The sequence below is a fragment of the Cottoperca gobio genome, chromosome 17 (assembly GCF_900634415.1).
Source record: "Cottoperca gobio chromosome 17, fCotGob3.1, whole genome shotgun sequence".
NCBI classification, from domain to species: Eukaryota; Metazoa; Chordata; class Actinopteri; order Perciformes; family Bovichtidae; genus Cottoperca; species Cottoperca gobio.
Window position 1 is genome coordinate 17217134 of NC_041371.1, and position 23444 is coordinate 17240577.

A 23444-nucleotide genomic window follows, 5' to 3' on the forward strand; every position below is an offset into this window, starting at 1 on the left:
GTTGTCTTGCACATGCATGTGCGTCCTCATGTGTGATAAAAAACAAAATGACTCAATTGTAAAAACATATTGCTCCATAGAGTTTTATTTGACTGTTTACTTTATTGGAAATAGTCATGTGGATCATTTTTGCACGGATCACATGCATTTTAGAAGGCACTGACAAACTGTCATCTTAACAATAGGGCCGTCAGATCATAAATCACCCAAATCAGTCGTTTCAGAATTAAATAAAAAATAATTTCATAATTTACGCTAGAAGACATTAAAAGGTACAAACTTGATAATAGGATTTTTTTCAACGTTAGTTTCAAACAGAGAAGATGCACAGCAGAGAAATTCCTGGAGAGATTAGATCATCAGACAAGATCGGAACACATATGGGGGTTCTGTACTAACGTTTGTGTGTGTTAGCACTAATGTCACCAACTCAGATTTCATGAACACAATAAGCGTGTCTGTTAGAGCACATACACAGTCACTAATGTAAGAGAGGAGCAGAAAAAAACAATTACATTTTGTGTAGTTGCAAATGCAAATGCCATAATGCTGGTTGCCAGCAGTGCCTCATCATATTGTAATCACCAAAGAAAGAAACACTAACTCAATACAGAGCTCAGTGTCTGGCTACGACCGATAATATTTTTAGTGAAATGATGTCCCTTTTTTAATAAATAGCTCAGGATGAGCTGCCAAACTGGAGCTAGGACAGTGAAGGTGAAGGGAGATGTCAGTCTTGTCTGGGTCTGATGTTCAGGAATTCAGCCGAGGTAGAGGAGAGCTTCATTTTCCTCCCTTCTGTCATCCAGACAGAGAGAGAGAAACACAAGACCCTTTGAGGCGAGTGATTAAAGCGCAGCAGGACGAGGCGCAGCTCGCCATTTCTGTAACCCCGTCCACATGCTCCAGACAAATGGTTAGAGAGAGAGAGAGCGAGAGAAGCAAAAGTCTCCTGTGACCCACTAAATTGGTCAAATTGAATGCCAGTGTGGGAGGCGGCCATTTTGACTCTGGGCCAGAAGTTAAATGAGAAGCGAAGGGGAAGACATGTTGGTTCTCAGTGTGAAACCCGCCAGTCTTTCCAGAACTGCCCAGAGACAGATAACATCTCTAGAGGTATCCGTATCCGTATTTCTCTCAGCAGAAAAACAATCCATGTGTCAAAACTCTCCGACGATGCCGATCATGTGAATAGAAATACAAACAGATTGTCAAAAAGGATTGGCTGTGATACATCTCTCTCATGATGCTGTAACGGCTTCCGAGCGTTCCTTAGAATCAAAATGAAAAACAAGCTTTTTGCATGACTACAAAGAGTCTGAGAGAGCAGAGCTACAGGACTTCACAGAGTGGCCAGATCAGTCATCTTTTTCAGCCAAGCATTGTAAAAATAAAAGCTGATGTGTGTCGACTTCAGTAGGCCAACGCTCTCCACATCTCCTCCCCCCTTACTCCAATTATCAAGGGCAGAAATATTGAGCCTGTCAAGAGCTATAAATAAGTGCTACTCTCAATAGTCAACCCTCCCTTTGGTATAAGTGCTCAGAGGCCATTTATTAAAAATGCTTTTCTTTCAGCAGTAGGACGGTTTGTGTCGTCGAGCGCAACCTTCGAGGTACAGGGGTCACTGTCCGGTGCATGCAGCCACGTCTAGACTATCTAGACTGATTTGAGTTTTTCGCGCTGTACAAAACTCGCACCACATCATTATTCCTATCGTGGACCAAACCATCTATGTAACACTAAACCCCTATTCAGCAGGACTTGAGGTTTTGTCTTCCACTCTGTTACAAGTCATAAAGGCTACATCAAGGGAGGAAAATGCTTCCGAAGCTGATGCAATGAAGCATCATTTCTATTGGGAATTTGTGTCCCCTATACTGCTGCCTGGACAAGTTCTCCTCGAAACCCAATATGTGGCACAGTCCAGGTGCCAAAGCCCAACTGTTAGGGCTGTAGTAGCAGTGTACTGTTTTTTTTTTGTACTCTCTCTCGCTCCATATATTGACAATCCAAAGCTATGGCCATTTACTCTATACCTAGCTAGATGTCAAATCAATTTCCAGGCTTTGGATTTAGCCTGTTGCACACAGCTACTATACACACATACACATACACATACACATACACATACACATACACATACACATACACATACACATACACATACACATACACATACACATACACATACACATACACATACACACACACTATCAGAAGCGCTGTGCCAGGTCTTCTTATCAGCATAGATTCAGTCCAGCCAAGTCACTTTACTGGATGGCAGACTTCCAGAGCTAAATTAAGGAAACATCAGTTTGTAGCCAAAATGTCCAACGATCTGTTCTCGAGCTCGGCTTTGAAACTGTCATTATTGCATTTAAGGAATTAAATAAGTTTTGCTATCAACAGTTAATCTAATAGTGTGGTGTTTGATTTTCTCTTCTCTCCCCTTCAAGTGTGTGATTGAGGCAGTCACTTAATAAACCATATTGTGCTTGCAACATATGATAGAAATTAGGGCTGAGGAATATGTATTTTTCTATATCGTTTATATCGCATTATAGCAATAAATATTACATAAAGCATTTGAAAAAAGAAATCTGTTAAACAACTTAGTTAGAGTGTAAATGTGAATTTACAGTAATGTTGTGTGGGGCCTTGAGGTTGTTTGCATTAACAATTGGGCAATAAAACAAATAAAAATGCCCCCAAAGCAAATTTTAAAATGCAAATTTACCAAATGTGTCAAAAACATTATAGCAGCTTTGCATTGTATGTCTTCAAGTCTACCCAAATACTGTTTTTAAGCTCGTGCGCTTTAGAACAGGTTTTTTTCAATTCAGCATGGATATGTATTTGTGTGTTCAAGTTCATGTTTGTGTGTCTGTGTGCAAAACCTCCAAGCGTGTGTGTTTGTAGATTAAGGAGGTTTTCATCGGAGCTTAACTGTGACAGCTCTGTCTCCGTTCTGCATGCAGATCAATAATATGGTCACAGATGACTCTACTAACACTGGGAGCCAGTTAGCACATGCACGCACACGCGCACACACACACACACACACACACACACACACACACACACACACACACACACACACACACACACACACACACACCCGAGTGTGCTAGTGTGACAGACAGAGCCTGTCTGTGACTGTGGAGGATATTAGGCTTATTAAGAGTGTCTGGGTCTCAGAGTGACTCATGCTAGCTCAGTGTGTGTTTGCAGGGTAGCAGGTTAAAAGGGCTTAACATGAGAATGCATCTCCCCCCAGCCTTCCTTGCCTCCTGGCTCATTTTGTTATTCCCTCACTCCCTCCCTCCCTCAACCTCCTTTCTGGTCCATGCTCTGTCCTCTTTTCAACCCTCTGTCTTATTTTTTTCTCTTCCTCCCCCACATTTTCATCTCATTTTAATAAAGAAATAAAAAATAGGCTTTCTCCAGCTTTGGAAGGATTTTTGTTATGTTCAAAATGACAAACTATGGGAATGTTTGTGTCAACAGGAGGACATCACCAGCTCAAACTGATATTTGACACAAAGCCAATTCAATATGAACACAGACATAGTTACTACTTGTTGTTATTGCATATGTGGAATTTGAAATGCATCATGGTCAGTCGATGGCCATGGCCCAAATTAGCTGTGGGCGCTGATTCTCGACCTCTCAGTCACTGCCCACATCTCATATGTGTTCAGGGAATAACTATGTTTGCTGATATTGCAATATTACATTATAGACCACACTGTGTCTGATTAATTGAACACATTTCATTCGGAAAGAGTTGTTGTCTTCACTACAATGAGCTGTTTCTTATTCATTATCTCATATTTCTTCAGACAGACCTTGTTAACCGAGCTTGTGGAAGTATTTTGCAACGTGACCTAAACACACAATAAAGAATCTGAGGGAAATGGGAAAAGGGTGTATACTATCACAGAAAACCCTCTGTGATAGTATAAACTGAACAGTAACTGAAGGGATTCTTGAATGTTTTTTTAACACAAAATATAAACTGACTAATTGTTGTGTAAAGCGCTTCTTTACTGTTTACCTTCCTACTATACAAGTTAGACAGACAAGCTAGCAAGGCTACACAAAACTAGAGTACTACTGTCCTTGCCTTGCCTTGCAGGTACATCCATTAAAAATAGCTAAAGAAAAATGGCCACAAGAATTGGGACAATTGTGTCAAAAATCCCCACAAGTAGGACTTAGAGTAATAACAACCCTAAAATCATAAATATTTCTTGTGAAAAACATTAAGTAAACAACTCAAAGCAACTGCTACCAGCTTCCATGACAAGTGAAAATCGAAATCCGCAGGACAAAACACAACGATCCTGATCGAATGAAGCGAAACGTACAATTATCAGGGTCCTACTGACCTACTGTTTTTGGTATTAGACTGTTTTGCTAATCCAGCGTTGTGTGTCATAAAGTAAACTGACAATGCTTGTCTTTTTTTTGCCAACAACAATAAAAGAATAATTGTAAGAAACACTACTCCATTACAGAACAAACAGTAAAAATAATTTCCTACTTCCACTGAAGTCACAGCGTGTGAAATTGCATTGAGTCTATTGCGAGGTAAAAAGCTGGCGTCGTAACATTGTCCATGAGTCTGAAACCAACAGCAAATATTTCCCAGCAATCAGCTTCAGCTACATTACCCATAACCTGTGTGTTTCGCCCGTTTCCCCCACCTTGCCTCACTCTCCTCTCCATTCACCTGTATAGATCACTGACCTTTTTTTCCTCTTCCTCTGCTTCCCCTCTTTCTGCTCCACACTCTCTCCATTAGATCAATACGTAGAGATCACAAGGAATGCAAGTGTTTAAAATGTAACCCGCAACCGTTCTTCCTTTTTCCCTCTCCGCTCCCGGATCAATAACAAGAACACACACATGAATCCACCACTGTCAGCTTTCCCTAGATCAATGAAGGTTTAAAAATTAACATCCTCATCGCCTACATCATCGCAAAATGGCACCATCGTCATCATTATACTCATTGTCTAGTCCATATTTCCGAGCTGATAAAGACACAGATACTAATTTGAATCCAAAAAGGAAAGAAAGGGAGAAAGAGCTGTAAACGAGAGCGATGTTATTCAATGTCAAAGCCCTCTAATGTCAGAGAGAAATAAAGAAATCTAAAGATCACAGATAATTCATTGACACACGAGTGCACCGCTCTGATGTAACTCCAGGATTTTCTTTGCCAATAACGACATTTTCTGTATTTTATATTTTCCTTTTATTGAATCAAAACTTTAAAGGCCTTTTCAACTTCAAAATACCAGACGGTTCACCCGAGCTGTCCTCTACATTCGGGGACATTGGCTGAGAGGTAGTGGCCTTTAACTATAAAGTCTGTGTGCTTTACACGGCACAACCTTGGCATAACCATTCAGAGCACTGGCATTCACAGAGGAGCGTGCAAAGTGATGATGATGATGAAGATGATGACGCAGTTTTTGGGTATGATAGAGTCGTAAATGCCCCCACGAAAAAAAAACCATGATAAAGAAACAACAAAAACTACAAAATACAACTGAAGTGAAAACATCCTCATTATTTAGGGTATCGCAGAACTCACACTTTCATGTTTTTGATTGAATTAGATTCAAGCACATTTTGATTGAGCTGCAACAGGAAAATAATCGCCAACTATTATGATAATTGATTAATGGTTTAAAGTCATTGTTCATGCAAGAATAGCAGAAAATGCTGTTTTCAGCCTCTCAAATATGGAAATTTGCTTCTTTTTTCTGTTCTAATCATATTAAACTTACAATCTTTGTGTTTTGTACTGACAAAACAAGACATTTAAAGACATTTTCCACTATTGTCTGATATTTAAAACATCAAAGGATTAATCTAGAAAAATTATCAGCACATTAATCGATAATGAAAATAATTCTTAGTTGCAGCCATAATTATGACTGTGACCACATCAAAGCGACAAGGAAATGACCATCAAGCATTGTTTAAACCAAATAAGTAAATATATTGTGGTGTATGTGCTATTTAGGCTATGCATGAACAAATATATATATATATACCCTTTTTTGCCAAAAAGTAATTCACAGGCAAAGTTCTGCCTCCCTGTCATGACTCTTTTATGAAGATGAACTGTAATGCTGGGGTTGAATGCATGAATCTGTTAAGCAAGAAAATCACATAGAAAGAAAATAATAGGATCCTGCATTATGATTAGAATGCATCAGCCTCTCACAAAAGTTAAATGATGAACATGGTCTGTGTGTATAATTACAGCAGTGACACTAAACTGGAGTGACTATAATTCTAAGTCATGGCAGAGCTACTACAAAAAATCAATCAAACTGAGCCCGACTGCCCTTTTTTCTTCCTCTCCTCTAACTCTGTCTCTCTCTATGTCTTTCTCTCTCTGATCTTCTGTTCTCACCACCTCTCTGATGCTTCAAAAAAAGTCCACAGTCATATCGAGGCGTTCAGCTCAACTGTAGCTCAAGGGACTACAGCTTTATATTAATATGAAAAAAGACATTAACTCTACGATATTGCTTCGCACAGGTAGCGGTCCTTTATGACTCAGACATATGCAGCAAAGTGAAGGCTCATCGTTCTGACTTTGACGTTCTTTCAAGTGTGCAAAATGAATTTGTGTAGAGATGGTTTGGAAAAACCGCATAGTGTTTTTGCTCATTAGCAATATCATAGACTTATTTATGCAGTATATAGGATCGCGTAGGATGCGTATAAGTGGCACCCAGATGTTTTTTTTCTTGCTGCAACTTCGTTATTTGCTGTTGTTGGGCTAAAGAAATTAATAAATAAGATAGACGCAGACGTGCAACATTTAAAAGTAAATTTTGAGTTACTATGCCTCCAACATGCTTCAATCCCTAATGAATCAAAATACAACACACTTGCAATAACAATCACAGTTGTCTTTGTTAAGAAATATCATTCGGCAGTCTGATAAGACGAAAGTGCAGGCAGAGGGCAAATGCAGAAATAGACAAAAGCCAACTTTGGAGAAATTGGAAAATGACTGAAAAATGAAAGGCATGACAAGACGTTGTGTGAACCCAACCTCAGCCCTAACCGCAACAAGACGTTGTGTGCAACGCTTAAACTCAAGCCAACCTTAACCAAACCTCGGGGTGGTGCGATGAGAAACGCTATTCAAAGGGGAGTAGAGCTTGAAACAAGACTTGTTAACATCTCTAACAGCCCTGGCAGGAGAGAGTGGCACCGGAGGAGCTACTGTAGTCTGTCACAGGTGGTCTCTCTCTCCCTCTCCCTCTCCCTCTCCCTCACCCTCTCCCTCTCCCTCACCCTCTCTCTCTCGCACCCTCTCTCTCTCTCTCCTCTCTCTCTTCTCTCTCTCTCTCTCTCTCTCTCTCTCTCTCTCTCTCTCTCTCTCTCTCTCTCTCTCTCTCTCTCTCTCTCTCTCTCACCCTCACCCTCACCCTCTCTCTCCCTCACCCTCACCCTCTCGAGGTTGTGTGATGTTGAAAAGATGCATTCTTCTCATGCTGCTAGCATACCAAAGCAAACTAAAATAAAATAAATATAACAGCTCACTTAGTTACGTACACCTTGCATGACACGAGCAACAGGTGATTCTACTGCATGGACGGTTGCTATGGCAACTGGGGAATGGCAGAAACAGCAGTAGGATTTAGTTTCATAGTTTCTTTATAGGGCTAGGGTGGGGATAATGCCATTCTCTATAGGGCTATAGCCTCATTAGACTGCCTATGGGAATGTGATTTATGGGATGTAATCTGTTGATGAGATGGAGCCAGTTTTGATTCAATTAGCTTTCTTTCTGCAAAGTTATTATGCAGTAAGGAACCTAATTTAATGGTAAAATTGTGTATCAGGTGATCCGTTTATACAAGATGGAGAGCTCTCTTTGATGTTATTAATGAGTTAAAGAAAAAGGACCACATTTCAGGTGTTGTTTTTTTAGTCCTCGTTCCTGTTGGTTGGTTGGTCATTTAAAGACATTTTCTCCAACTGATATAATATAATAACAAACAATAAACTTCAAATTCTTAAGACTATTCAGACATTAGTCAGACACAGCAGCTGAGCGCCCCGACAGTTTCTGGGTAATGGGCCCTCACTAGACAGGTCGCATTTTCCCACCAGACAAGCGGAGGTGGGTCTCACCGGGTGCTGTGGTTACAGCCAATGCTTGTGTAGCCACACACACACACACACACACACACACACACACACACACACACACACACACACACACACACACACACACACACACCACTAAGCAGCCAGACAAGCCGGCATCCGATTACCAGACAAATGTCGCAAATATGCACAGCCAAAAGAGGCAGACAAATAGCCCACCCTGGGAGGAGGCTACTCCTCGGCCAGCAGAGTGGAGTGGCCACCGCGGTGCCACCAGAGCTCTGATGTCTGTACTGGGTATGTGCTCGCTGTCAGAGGTCCACTCGGATGATTAGATAAAGGGACTGTAGCCAGGGAGCAGGTAAACACTAGACAGAGTGAGGAACACCTACACAGATAACACAGAACATATAGAGATACAGTACTACTCCTGTTCTCTGGGGTCTTTTCTCCCTTGTCATATTTCTTGGCTCACAATCAAGGACAAATTACTTTCAATCAAATTACTTTACTTGTAACTTCCAAAAGAGAGATTGCTAAGCCATGATCTAGCTGGGCTTCAGAGTCAACCTACCGCTCCAGGATTGGTTTAAAAACACTCCAAAACTATACTCTAAGCAAGGCACCTGACTGGTGCAACCAAACCCAACGGAGGCTGCGACAGAGCTCAAAATAATAACCATACTGTTTTGACAACCTTGAGCTTGTGCTTGAATCAGACAGTTGACAACTTAGTGAGAGGTTAGATAAAGCTGGTGAAGAGAAATTAAAACAGGCAGATTATAAAAAATGTGAAAAGACAAGAGAGAGTGAGCTAATAAGACAAAGAGACTTTAAAAGTGAATGATAGGGAAACTGAATAACAAAAGGACGACTAGAGGGGGAAGGACAAAGGAAAACTTCAGCAATGGCAGGCAAAACAAAAGGTTTGGCTAATGTCCTAACAGCTCTGGAATAAGGTATTTTAGCAATTTAATTTGGCTAATAGTAACATGTGGGACAAGTATATCACATATGTGATATACTTGTCCCACATGTTACTCTGTCAGTGAAATATGAAGCACAATATGATAGAAATATTGTCTAAACCAGGGGTGTCCAAAATCTTTTCACTGAGGGCCACATACAGAAAAATATGCGAAGGGATGGGCCACTCATACTTTTGAGGTATATTAGGGGGAGGTGGGGGGAATGAAGGGAAATGGCGATGGATATATCTCAAGCTTGTTAAACAAATAAGTTATTGGGCTTGTTAACATTTTCTAACGTTAGAAACTTTATTTGACTGAATTTATTGAAAAATTGAGCTTATTAGCATGAATACTGTGTAATATATGTTTTAACTCTCCTATAGTGGGAACAGTGTTGCACTCAGTGGGAGCAGTGATGCTGCACTTTGGACTGAAGGATGCTGCAGGTCAGGAGTAAGTTTGGTGTTTGAGATACGAAGGACATCACAGAGATGCTGTCGCTCATTTTGGTTCTCAACCTGCTTTTGTTCAGAGTTAACAGAAAATGTTTGCTCACATATTTGAGTGGGGAAGTGTGCAACATTGAAGTTGCGTAGTTGTGTCTCAAAGAGACGGAGCTTCACACAGAATGCTTTCATGTGCGCAGTAGGCTCTTGTTCAGTGTTGAGATGACCAGTAAGATCAACTAAACAGGTCAGCCAACCATGGAGGGTCTCTCAGCTCATGAAGAGGTCGCTCCTTCTTTTTCAAAAACAGATCGATTTCTGATTTCAGGGAATAAAACGGCTGCAGCACGGAGCCGAGACTCAGCCTAGCGCACATCAGAACGGTAGAGTACGTCCCCGTATTCAGCATCGACATCAGACAGGAAAGCTTTACATTCTCTGTGGTAAAGTCCTCGTGCTTGAATTATGTTGTGCCCTTTAGACTCCTAAGACCAAGCAGCTCCTCCGTAATGCAAAAGTTATCGTCAACGTCAACATAAAGAGCATTGATTTCAACTGCTGACGAGACTTGAGTGAGAGGATGCTGTTGGTAATTGAGGTTAAGTGACACATTGGAAATAATAGTGAGTCAATGGAGAACACTGCCATGTACAATATGATCATATGCATAGTAATTTACCATTCCCTTTGTTAATTTAAGCCTTGTATGTAGTCAAAGCCCACAAGAACCCCCAAAGTATCAATTGCAACCTTGAAATTTGTGGCGGAATGGTCCTTTAACTAATGAGGCAACGTATATCACACTCTTTTTTCCGCAGACAAAAACATTGTTTCTGTTTGACTGATAGAGCCACATACACATTCACACAGTGGATTTGTGCTTTTTGAAGCGATAAAGCAGCAGCATATGCCGTGGTAGACACTGTGACCTGTGGTGACTGATTAAAACTGGAAACAAAGGCCGAGCTGAAGATCTCATTAGCACTTCTGAAAAGTCTTTATCTTCCATAACACAACAGGAGCCGATTCCTGAACTTCCAGCCCCCTCACAGCTACACAGCTGCACGTTACAGTCATTCTCAATTCAACTTCCCTGTGGTTTAACCTGTCTGTCTATCTGGGGACAGATTGCCATTATTTCAGGTGCTTACTACTTAATAGAGCTGTCAAATCTAAGTATTAAAGACAAAGAAAGTCAATTGAAAGGACTTCTAACTGAAAAAAAGACTCTGGACATTTGGTGCATGATTCACATATCAATTGGTTTTGGGGACTCCATTCTTGTGACACAATTAAATCTGTATTTTCAGTAGTTCCAAGGACACTCTGAGTTTTTATTTTCTCTCCTCTTCTCAATTTATTCAGGGCAAGCCTGTGACAAGCCACACTAAACACAGTTACACAATCCTATCCTCTATTGTTTTGCTACTTTCTATCTATCGCAGGCATCAGCCAAGGTGTCTGAAAGAAACCCACAGTCAATGCATTGTCCCTGGTCATAACAACACTGGTTATATTATATCTAGGCATACTATGATTAACAACTACCTGTGGTTTGTCTGGGAGTAGTCTGACTCACTGGATGTAGACTATGGGTATAACACTGCCATTGGCAGCATATTTCACGCGGCATTCTCTATCTATCTATTTTGCAGGGCACCATCGCTGCTTCCTGTGCTAAGTGTAATTGGTTTAAACAAATAAAAACAAGCCAGAGTGTTTCTTTCCCCTATGGCAGAATGATAATGGATGCATCCAGACCTTTCTCCACTGCTTACACAGCGCGGTGGAGATAGGTATGGCTATGCGAGACTAGACTTGGGAGTAGAAACTAGAGCTGCTCAGTTGGGAAAGCCAATAGACTGTCTGTGAAGGAGTTTTCAAAGAAACACTAATACATGCTTCCTGGCATCCAGATAGTATCATCCTCCAAATTATACATGTAATGTACTGTTTAATGGACTTTAAAGAGATAAGTCATTAAGTTGATCAGTCTTGACCATTTGAATTATGAGTTGAGAAGAAACAAGCCTAATATAGGCTAAAAAACAAACTCAAAGGAAAAAAGCTAGTAAGTGGAACTTTTCCAGTTTCATGCTTAGTTAATGCTGTTCTCCAGAAAGCCAAAGTACAGTAACTGGGATATAGGCCTACAGCTTTATCAGTTACAAACAATAGCCTACAGGATGTATAAAAAGCGACTTGGTAAAAAATACTGGTGCATTGTTTTGTTAGCTTACAGTATTTGGCCATATTCAGCATTTTGAAATGAAGTAACTTCCTTTTGGTTACTTTTCTATGCGAGGCAACTGAAAGCGCAAGCTACCTAATGTGATGTAGCCTATTAATCAGAGTGTATTGAATTAGAGTGAGAAATGGTAGCTAGCAGCAAGTAATGCTAGTGGTGATTCCCGCATTGTCCCAAACTGCAACTGGACAACCTGGATACAGAACATGGTAAATTCACAAAACATTTGAGCTGTTATCATCTTACAGAACTTGCTAAAGAGGAAAACAAAAGACTCCACCAGCCAAAATGCATTTTGGACATGCTAACATAGGCTACTTATGCTAACCTAGCTAAACAAAACAGCGAAAAATAAAAGGAACATACAAAACGAAGCTATTTATTTTCTAGAGCCAAAGTACATTGTACACCAAAATGACAAAAGGAATAAACACTGCGACTATCTAAATAGGCCTATAGTGTTACTTCCACTAAGCTGCTGAAGCTCCTTATGTATTTGTTGTGCACTGTGTCAATAGGTTTTGCCAAAAATGCTACCAAGATACATTTCTGTAAACTTCTTGTTATTGCAGATTAAATGTTGCCCCTTTTGTTTGCCGGGACAAGCATCGGTGACTAAAACTATTTCAGAACAGCAACAATACTATACAAACTTTTTGTATATTGCCATGTTGGACTTGTTGGATGCCAAACCATCTGTCCATTTGGCAATTACCTCCAAGTCAAACAAAATGGACGGCCTATACAAAGCAAGGGAAGACGTAAATCACAAGACACTCTGCTCATCACTAAATAATATACCCATTTAATCAAGTTAGCAAGAAGATAGCAGCCTTTATTTAATCTGTGTGCAGCTGGGTGATGAAGTGGAAGACAAGGTTTTTTACTCCACACCTCTTCCATCTCCCATGTTGCTGCTGTTTTAAATGGGGGCCCTCAATGCAGCCCTGTGACAGCATTGAGCAGCTAAATTCATCGGCAGTTAATTAGACTCGTGAATGAATCGGTTTTAGACCATCTTTCTGCCCTTTGTTGGTCCACCCCCTAAATTGAAACGAGAATTACAATGCAGGCAGATGAGTAATTAGTTAGAGACGGACGGAATCCCCGCTCACTTAACGGAATCAAAGAGGAGAAAAGATGATGGATTGTTTGTGTCTTGTGTGCGTGTATGAGAGAGAGAGTGAGACAGATGCTTTAATCCTGTTACATTGTCCTGAGAAGCAGGCTAAATGCGTTACTATTATTGTGTCAGGAGTGCTGTTATCACATTGGGACTAGTATGGTATGTGTAGAATGTGTTCTTTGAGCTCAGAGACCAAGCTCGGGTCCAAACTCAATCAGCAACAGATTATATGACAGTCTCTTCACATTGTGTAGAGTTTACTTCCTCTCATCACACAAAGAAAGAAGGCCCTGAGCAGAGCAATGGACTCGTGCGACAGCTGCACATTGTTTGGTTCTTTGTGAGAAGCAATTGCCGTTTTTAATGGACAATTAATAGCGTGTCTTGTTTGCAAAGCTGAGGATTTGCTTTGTGATATTAGACCTGAGCCAACATTCAAAATCAGCGGCTTTGATCGATCCGGAGTGTTACACTGATTCTGAGTCTGGCACGATTTTGACACGAGACCGTCATTTTTCTCTCTACTTCTGAAAAAAAAGAGATATTCTGGGATCTGTTGTCACACCTAATTAAACCTGACAAAATGAGGAAATTAGTGAGATTTAAAGAGATAAGGTCATGTCTGTGTATGGTCAATGCTACTCGCAAAAACAAATGTTGATGATAAGTATGAAATCTTTGGCTATAATACTTTAATACAGGTTCTATAAAAATACATAATGAAGCATTATTTACTGTATATGATCATTACTTAGTCACTAAATCATTAAATCCTGATGAATACTGCAGGAATCAAAGTCAGATTTCTTTCAAGTTCAAATCCTTCTGCCGCAAAGTGATCGTGATACTTTCCTCATGCGCCTCTAAGCTTAAAGGTGTTGCAGTATGTGTAGTCAATGTGCAGTTAAGAGATTCAGGATTGCAACCTGATCCCGTCAATAAACTTCTGCCAGTGAGTTTTTGACAGATCTATATCCTTTCTTGAAGCACACCTTACACTTATAATCAGGTATATAAGAGGTATTGAGGAGCAAGAAGAGGGATAACATTCTTAAAAGGAAGTCAGCTAAAGTGCATAAAAACTTGATAAGGAAAAACTGTTCTTTTGTGTTATAAAACATTAAAATATTCTTTTTAATGAGGTAAAGCTGCTCTGGAGGCAACATAATCTCCTTGGTTAAATAAAATTTTAGTGGATGGACTATCCATGATGTTGCGTGGTCATACCCGCATAGTTGCAGAGTTAGTAATATGATAGCTTTGTGTATATTATTTTAAAGCTGCATCAATCAGTATTTCTATAATACCAATGATTCAAATGACTACAGGTAACATGAAAGGGGTCGCTCATAGTCCCAAACCCAAAACACACAAGTCTGAAATTCTCAGTTTCATCTTTGAGCCCATTGTTTTGGTTTTAGGTAGGGCAAGTTTACTGCTATGGTTCACTCTCATTGCCTTTTGTTTCAGGAAGTTTTTTTCATTGAAAAAGCTCTGATAAACCTACTGTACGCTACCTTCTCAGCACCAAACAGTCATTCCCAGTTCCGATATCCGACTTACAAATGAAACTCACATTACTATGTCTCCAAATTAGAGCAATTACTTATTAAAGATAAATACTACACATAACTCATTTGAATAGTCAGGCAAAGGGGAAGCTAGAGCCACTAGATGTATGTATTTCTTTCACTTTGATATGTGTTAATTGTGTGAATTCATAAGAAAACAACTATATTATACATGCTGCAGCTTTAGTAAGTAAGTATGTGGGTAAAGAGGGAAAGGAACACGATCTGGTGCACCAGAGAAATGCAGGAAGATCTCTCTCTGTCTATCTCTCTGACCTCTAAAGTAAAACAACAGTGCTTCTGAACTGCGGTTTCAATCATTTTGGAAACAAATCAAGAAGTGCACCTCTAATGTGACCAGCTGTACAGCCATTCACCTGCCGGAGCACAGCTGAATCACACAGGTAGAGTGTATAGAAGATCTGACAGGTGTGAGACAAACACACAAACACACCTGATGCTCGTCATGCTTCCGGTCTCAGAGCCAAGCTTGCATCTCTCCAGCTGACTGGCAACAATCTGTCGTTCGGCTTCCAGCTCCCTGGTCAGACGTTCAAACTGCAACTCCTGGAGAGAGAGAGAGAGAGAGAGAGAGAGAGAGAGAGAGAGAGAACATTATGTCTGTTTATTTACTGTCACATTTACAGCTATCCTGAACATTATTTTGGCCCCGTTGTCTCTGACACATTTTTAATTGTTGTGAAATGGACTCTGCCGTCTGTGGTGGGTGAACAGTGTCACATCACTGTGTCTGGCAGTTTCACACTGCCAAATATTCACTGAGAAGAGTTTGATATGTAGCAAAGCAGTGACTCCAAACTATAGCCATCACAAATGTGACATTTGTTATTCTGCGACTAGGAAACTTGTGAAAGGTTTTTAAATGTATATATTTTATAGAGTGTATATATGTTATTTATATAAAGTACATTTATATTTTAAGTACACATTTTATTTTATATTTATGCATCAGCAACACGACACTTTTAAATATTTATGATCAATTTTACAGTCACTTTTACAGTATGATGACTGCCTGACAAATGCACTCTAACTGTATGGATTTGCATCTTCCTGTTACCACGTGGTGGCTGCTTTGAAGGGAGGGATGGGGGAGGTTGTCAGTCACATGGAGAAGCTCTGTTACCATACTGCTGGATGTTCATTCACTCGTCACTCTAAAATGTGCACTTACCAAATAGAAAATGTGCATAAAAACAGGTGGATGGGAAACGCATTTATAAATGCTCATTATAAATCTCTCTTACTGTTTTTAGGTGAGCCTCGCTCGTACAATTGTTCCAAGTCTGATTCACCAAATCTTTAAACTTCACAAACCTAAATTTCTAATTTCATCTTGAGATGTGCGTTTGAGAGATTCATTTGCAAACTGCTTTATGTAAGGCTGCCTGTTCTGCAACAGCATGTCTGTAATCACCTGACCAGCGAACATTTTCCTAACATCTACTGTCATATCATGACAAAAACTCTGGTAGTTCTGTTTTGATTTTTGAGAATTAAAATTCTATGTGGACAGCTAAATTATCTGTTCAGAAAAAACTAAACACAACAAAATTGGTGAATGTAACAAGATCTCTTAAATCACTTATGTATGCGTGCTGTTCTTATGAGCAGTTATTTCATTGTTTTTATGCCTAATTTATGCTGTTCAATGTGTTATTTGTCACTACCAATTAACTGATACATAAACGGCTGATTATATAGTATTTGTGTCTGCTGCTACAATCATTACAGCTGATTAAACGTAGCCTTAGTGATTTCACCATTTGTGCAAAGAAAACAAGAAAACTAATTCATTAATTGGATTGTAGATAGTTTCAAATCAAGTGAAGAGCACACAATACCTACACACTGGTGCAATGGTCCTAAAATGAGTTTTCTGGTGGGTTTCCAGATAATAAAATTGATGGAATTAAAATAAATCATGTCAGAACAGGAGATGTAATCTATCAATGTTCCCCAGTCAGCATTTGAAAACTAAGGAGCTATTCTGAAAGAGATCTGAGCTCACATAAAAGCCATAAATTCTGAATATCAATCTGATGGATTTTCATATATTTAATTTGGTTTGATGGTCAATTGCTGAAGTTTAGAGTTACGACAGCTATTCTGTGTGTGAGGATTTTGAAGTAACACAAGCTCACATGCTGTACATGTATTGCTTTTTCTCTCATCTGTCTTATAAGGGGAATAAGACACTCTACAACACGCTTTACCGCTCAAACAGTAAATGTGCATGACAAATGGCCTGCTGGATATATGAATCTGAACCCTTGTAGATTTTCAAGCCAAATTAAGCTACTTTCAGAAAGCAAATGCATGACATTAAAAGCAAATAAAGTCAAACTGCTCTGTTTGCAAAGACACGGTTTCCCTCTAGAATAATTTTAACATTTAAAATACCCTCAAAATATAACAGAAACTAAAACATTTCCCAGGAAGAAGAAACTTTTAACTAATTTTATTAATAGTGATGACACAAAGTGTATTTTCATTTTAAGAATACAGACGGAGAGCAGAACTGGTCCGTGGGAGATTAAACGCCTGATGATGCCTGAGGCAACTCCAGGCTTCCCACCATAATGATACAATTTGATTATAATGAATCATTAGTGTAATAAGTTAACAAATCAAATAGCAAATTTCACTGTAATTATCCACCGTCTTCTTGACATTAATAGTAACTGGACACACATACGGACACATGCGCGTATGTAGAAACATCTCCTTCATACATTTGCACCTGTGCACGTGTATCGGCGTGCATGCACGCTTGCACAGAAGCATACACAGATATAAATGCATTTGGATGGATTTTGCAGATTGTGCACACAGTTTATAGACTCACATGAGAACACACAACATAAATCTGCTGCGGTGACATTAAGTGGATATATATACAGTCCCACTAAAAGTGCCAGGGTTATACAATGTTTCCCATCGACTTTATGATACAGTTAAAGGAATACTTCACCCACAAAATGACCAGTTGTATATCAATCATTCACCCCGTGTTACCTTTAGTTCTTGAAGAAAACTTTGTTTTTATCGCACGCCTCCATGATAAACAAAGAATTAAAAAACTGCTAAAAGTCTTGATGAATTGAAGTAAATTGGGGGTGCGTTCAACAACAGCAACATGTGCAGTATAATCTAAGTCTCATTTATCCAGTCGTACGCTCACTACTTCCCAAACACACGTACTTCACCAAAACCTTATTATTTAATAAACTTTGATACTTTGACACTGTTGATGCTAAGTTTGTAAACTGATCTTTTGATATAGTTTTGCTGTTGTTAAACGCGGCCCCCAATTACTTCAATTTATCAAGATTCTTCTCATTTCTTTTATTCTTCATTCACCGTGGAGGCATGCGAGAAAATGAATGTTTCATTACAGAATTCAAAGTAACATGGGGTGAGTGATTTATATACCATTGGTCATTTTGTGGGTGAAGTATTGTTTTATGTGCTTTGTGCAACTACCAATCAACACAACTGCTATAAATGACAAAAAGCAACTTCTGTTAGTGGAAAATCCTATGAATGCAGAACAGTCTGTTGATGTTAACATGCAGTAATGCTCACACACACACACACACACACAAACACACACACACACACACACACACAGCTGTGAAATCTCTCAAGTGTGAATACTGTGAGAGCAACATGCAGACTTCCAACTTCAACATGATGATACATCGATGTGTTTACACCGCACTGCGGATGAAAATATAGCTGCTCAACAGAAATAGTAAAAAGAATCACCTGACTAAATCAGGTGTGCTTAGTTAGCTGTATTTACTGAGCTGATAATAAATCATTTTGGAAATGTATAAAAATAACACCTTTATAGTAGTGCATGGCCTATGATCAATCATCACAATATTAAAGATTAAGCAAGGATCCAATCATCTGCAAAGAACACATGGATGATTTTAGTGTCTATGATCGCGTTGCTGAAAGGCTCATTTGAAGATAAAAGCTGCAGTCTTTTGATGCAAATACAAACCAGCTACTTGCTACAAAGCTACTAGAAAGCAGCAAGAAAATCTATCACACAGAGTTAAGAATCTACACTTTTTACATCTCAAAACAACACTGTGTGCAAGAAAACTACTAGCTTTTCCTTGTGGGATTTCACTTGTTTCAATCAAATCAATCCAACCAACATCAGCTGATGTAGAGACAAGAAAACCGAGAAAAAAACAACGAACTTCACAGCAACATCTGCAGAGCAGATGAAGGAGAAGAGGAAAGGCTTGTGTTTTTCTTTGTTTGTGTGCTTCTTTGGCGCTCCTGCAGCTGAGAGCAGAGGCTGAAGCGAGCTGACTAACTAGCTGGATGGCGAGCCGTGAGAATTCAGTTGGAAGGCTTATTGAAAACATCCAAACAAAAGCTCCCTCTTTTTCCCCCCTTGTCCCTCCGATCACTTCTCCCTCCAATTCAGGGCTGACAGGCAGACACCTGTTACTGCAGAGGAACAGGCAGAGACCATGATGGGATGTATTCTGAAAAATCAACAGTACTAAAAAAGCGGCAAAAAAAGAAGAAAAAAGAGGGAAAAAAGAGAAATAATTAAGTAAGTAGGGACAACACATACCTTCACATGGACCATGCTTCGCAGAGAGACACAATTTCACAGAGTATCCCGCTTTTCTTTGCTCCCCTCTGGTCAAAAAGCAACAACAACACTCCCTCTCCCTCCTCCAAACACTCATCTGTCCTGGGTCAAACACAGCAAGTGATAGAGGGACAGGAAGAAAGACATAGAGAGAGACTCTAGTGTCACTTGAGCTGACTGCAACTCAGCCCCTCTCTCTCTCTGTCTGTCTCTCTGTCTCTCTCTCTCCTTCCTCGGGGGCCATGACACACACACACACACACACACACACACACACACACACACACACACACACACACACACAGTGTTCACTGAGGCACAAAGGTCCCCATGGCAACGGAGCATTCAGAAGCCCCGTGTCATTATTTATGCAACGTTGCATCACAATGGGCCCTCCCACCGGCCGACCCTGCCAAAAAAGCCCGCCGCTCGCCGGTCACTCTCTGCCTCTCTCACCCTACCTCTCTCTCTCCCTCTCTCCCTCCCTCCCTCTCTCCCTCTCTCTCTCTCTGACTAGACCATCTGCACTTCTCCCTCTCCCCCCAGCCACCATCACTGAAAAGCAAGGGCCGATTTTAGGAGAAGGGGGGCGGGAGTGAAAGAAGATGGACAGGAGGCGAGATGGAGGGAGGTACACACACTCAAAATAGTATACTTATACCTACACGCAAACACACACACACACACACACACACGCACACACACACACACACACACACACACACACAATAGTACATTAGTTGAAGTAAGTTCAACCACACACACAAACATATGCCTAATCTGCGCACAGCTGTGGCCTGTCAAGAATTATTGGCTATTGGCTGCTATTATTTGCATAGACTGAGAATGTGAACGATGCAAAGTGAAACTATGCTACTCCTCTAGTTAAGAAATAAATCATAACCTAATATGTGCTTTAAGGTTTCAGTCAGACCGGCATTTATTACAGCCAACGTTTAGAGTGAAATCAGTTATTTCCAATGTAATTGCCAAGATCAGTGGATTCAAGCGGCAAGCTCAGGGTCTAAAGCAGGGGTGGGGAACCTCCGGCCTCCGGGCCGTATACGGCCCGCGAGACCATTTGATCCGGCCCTCGAGATAATTCGTAAAACGCATGCAAATAAAATCCACTAGCAAAAAAAACTAGACGCCAATATTTTAAATGGGCGACTGACCTGGTCCTTGAACACAACACGAGCAGAACGTGTCATCATGTGGTCACGTCATGTCAAAAAACTTCAATTTTAAACGAGACTGTCGTTGACATCAGCGAACGCAGCATGGCGAGTGTAAAACAGAGAAAGGTGGATGCGGAATGTCACTTTCCAGGAGAAATAATCTCAAGCGTCATTACTGTACGAAACATGCCAAACTTCACAAGCTGAAAGGACGAGTGCGTTTGGATAAAGTTAACGCTCTTCGGCTGAGTTTGGCCCAACAAGCAGCTCTCTCCAGAGCGTAACATAACAACATGGAAAGATAGAAAGGTAGACCACCACACCAAGAACAAACGATTCCACCACTGCTGTGCAATTATCACTGCCATTTACAATATTCACTTTATTTTCTATCAACCACTTGGTACTTATATTATTTTTTATTCTATTTAATTATTGTGTTCTGCCTTTTTACTTCATATGTTTTTTTACTGTGGCAAGATACATTTCCCCGTTGTGGGACTAATAAAGGATTATTTTCTGATAAAACAGAAAGACACATGGATAAAAAGGTTGCTTTTTTGCACAGCATAAAAGAAAGGTGAAATGAATGGGCTGTGTCTTAAAAAGTTTTTGCAGAGGTTATGAGTTCAATAATTAGTACAGCCCTCCAAGGATGTTGTAAAAGAAAATGGCCCTTGACATGAAAAAGGTTCCCCACCCCTGCTGTAAAGCATGAAGCCAATGTGGAAGCAACTTAAAACTGCATTCTCTCTAAGAGCCAGCAGGGGCAGACTCCTCTGTTGTCAGAAATAAGTTCAATTGTATAGAAGTCTATGAGAAAATGACCCCTACTTCTCACTTGAGTTTTACCTGAGTTAACATTTTCCTAATGAGTTTATATTTGAAGGGCTAACTCTGATAAACTGGGATGGACATTTCTCTATATTGTCTGACATTTTATTGACCAAGTGATTTATCGATTAATCTAGAAAATAATCAAGAGATAAATTGATAATGATAATAATCGTTAGCAGTCCTAAATCAAATTATAACATAATGTGCTGTAACGGTCCAGTCAGACCGGCATTTAACATTTAACAGTCAACATTTTGTCAGTGTGTTTGAAAGGAATTGCAAAGATCAGTGGAGGGATTATTTCAATGCAAATCTGTTGTGTCGAGTTCAACCTTGACACACAATCGAGCCATTGATTAAAAGCAAACTGTCCAAAGGAGACAAAACCATAAAATCAATTGTGTTGCACCATCTACTTTTATATAACCTCCCTCTGCCAAAAGTATACATTCCAGCCAATTAAAGAATAATTTCAATTGCAAACTGTCACTTAGCAAGCCAGCTAGCTTGGTGTACAGTAGTATGGCGGTTGGCTAGTGCTAGCATGTCCTGGCTAACTAGCATGTTACTAACAGTTCTACAGTGCTTCCCGAACTAGCCCCAAGCAGGCACTAGAACTATTTTGGATTGTTATTTAATTTTTTATGAAATCCTTTACAGAATCCTCAAGCAAGCAAACATTAGTGAAGCTTCACATAAAAAACAAACATGCAGAACTATCTCTTACCCAGATGCAATCTGACTCCCATTTTGAACCCATTGCTTTCCAACAGGTGCCACAGTCGCTTCCTAAAGCACCGAGCAGTGCAGTGAAAATGTTTTCTTGTTTTTCTTTCCTTTTTCTGACATGTCCACTTGCCACTCCCTGGATGCCACAGTCCAACTAAACCAATCACTACATCCTTGCAAATACATGCAAAGCTCCAGGCCTCGTCCATTTACTTATCCAAATTTGGATTGGGTCAATTTAGACGGCTGTTTGGATGCAGACTGTGTGTGTGTGTGTGTGTGTGTGTGTGTGTGTGTGTGTGTGTGTGTGTGTGTGTGTGTGTGTGTGTGTGTGTGTGTGTGTGTGTGTGTGCAGTATGTTGGGGTAAAACTATTTGGATTTTAGAAAGTTTTACTGTATCTCAGAATACCTTTACTAGAATTCGGAAGTCTGTGCAAATTAATTTGTACACAGACTACTGACTAAAGACTATTTCACAGATTTTACACATAAAGCTCAGTTACCTTGTAACGAGGTTCATAATGTCTTCTGTGGCTCTGGGGATACTTCGTCAAGTCTGAGAGAATAACCTTGATCATTTTATCATCTTCTATTTTTAGGATTGAGATCTATAAATGTGTAACAGAAAGCCAGTGTTATAAACTTGGGACATTGAGTTTGAAAAATATTTACTAAGCAGGTAGGCTGACACCAAATGATGATATTAGTTGCATTATATTGTATAGTGTAGGATCCAGTATTTCAAGAGTTTGACACCAAGAATTCTGAACAAAACAGAAAAAGCTTGATTTCCATAATAAAGCATTACAATCAATTATTGGACTTTTGAAACCTTACATAATATGTTTGTGTTAATGCAGTTTAAAGGAGTATTCCAGCAATTTAGTGTTGGAATTCCATTAAATTGGGGGACTCAAAAAATAAAAACAATCGTGACTTTAATACCCTAGTGTGGGTCAAGCTGCAAAAAGCCCTTTGTTTCTAATGCAGCCTTTATTTCTGTTTCTGTAAATTTAAAATCAAACGGAGATAATCCTGATAACATCACCACAGGTTTTTCTCTGGGACTTGACAACGCTCCTCTGCCGCCACAGAAAACATTGCACATGCAGCTGAGTAAGACAGTCATCTATGTGTAAAAATGGTGGAGCTTCCTTTTAGGTGATAAAATTTTATCCAAACTATATGTTTATTGTGATCGATTGCACACTACTGTAAGAAATAAATGGAATCCAAAGAAGGTGATTTGTATTAAATTAGCCAAACTATGCAAAATCACTGATGTGGTCCTCTCAGGTGTTGTATAGATATGACTACTGCTCAACTACAACATCACCACTTCCATCATACTGGTGGACAGAAACCACTTACTGGCCGATATCAGTCTAACAGATTGGTGTGCATGTGCGTGTGTGTGTGTGTGTGTGTGTGTGTGTGTGTGTGTGTGTGTGTGTGTGTGTGTGTGTGTGTGTGTGTGAGTAATCATAGCTTGATAAGCAATTAAGTGAAAAGGACAACAATTAATATGTCTTAAT

The 23444-nt window shown here is 39.9% G+C and overlaps 1 protein-coding gene across 6 annotated transcripts in view; it reads right to left on the minus strand.

Moving 5' to 3' along the window:
- The window catches only part of ctnnd2b (catenin (cadherin-associated protein), delta 2b), a 161910-nt gene that overhangs the window by 99443 nt on the left and 39023 nt on the right, over window positions 1–23444 (minus strand). For 5 of the 6 annotated variants that reach the window (XM_029453413.1, XM_029453411.1, XM_029453414.1 and 2 more), the window contains one exon: window positions 14971–15083. In XM_029453413.1, the coding sequence (XP_029309273.1) occupies window positions 14971–15083 (113 nt within the window). Of the gene's footprint in view, window positions 1–14970; window positions 15084–19143; window positions 19264–23444 lie in introns of those variants that run through there. The other variant, XM_029453415.1, reaches the window with a different exon arrangement.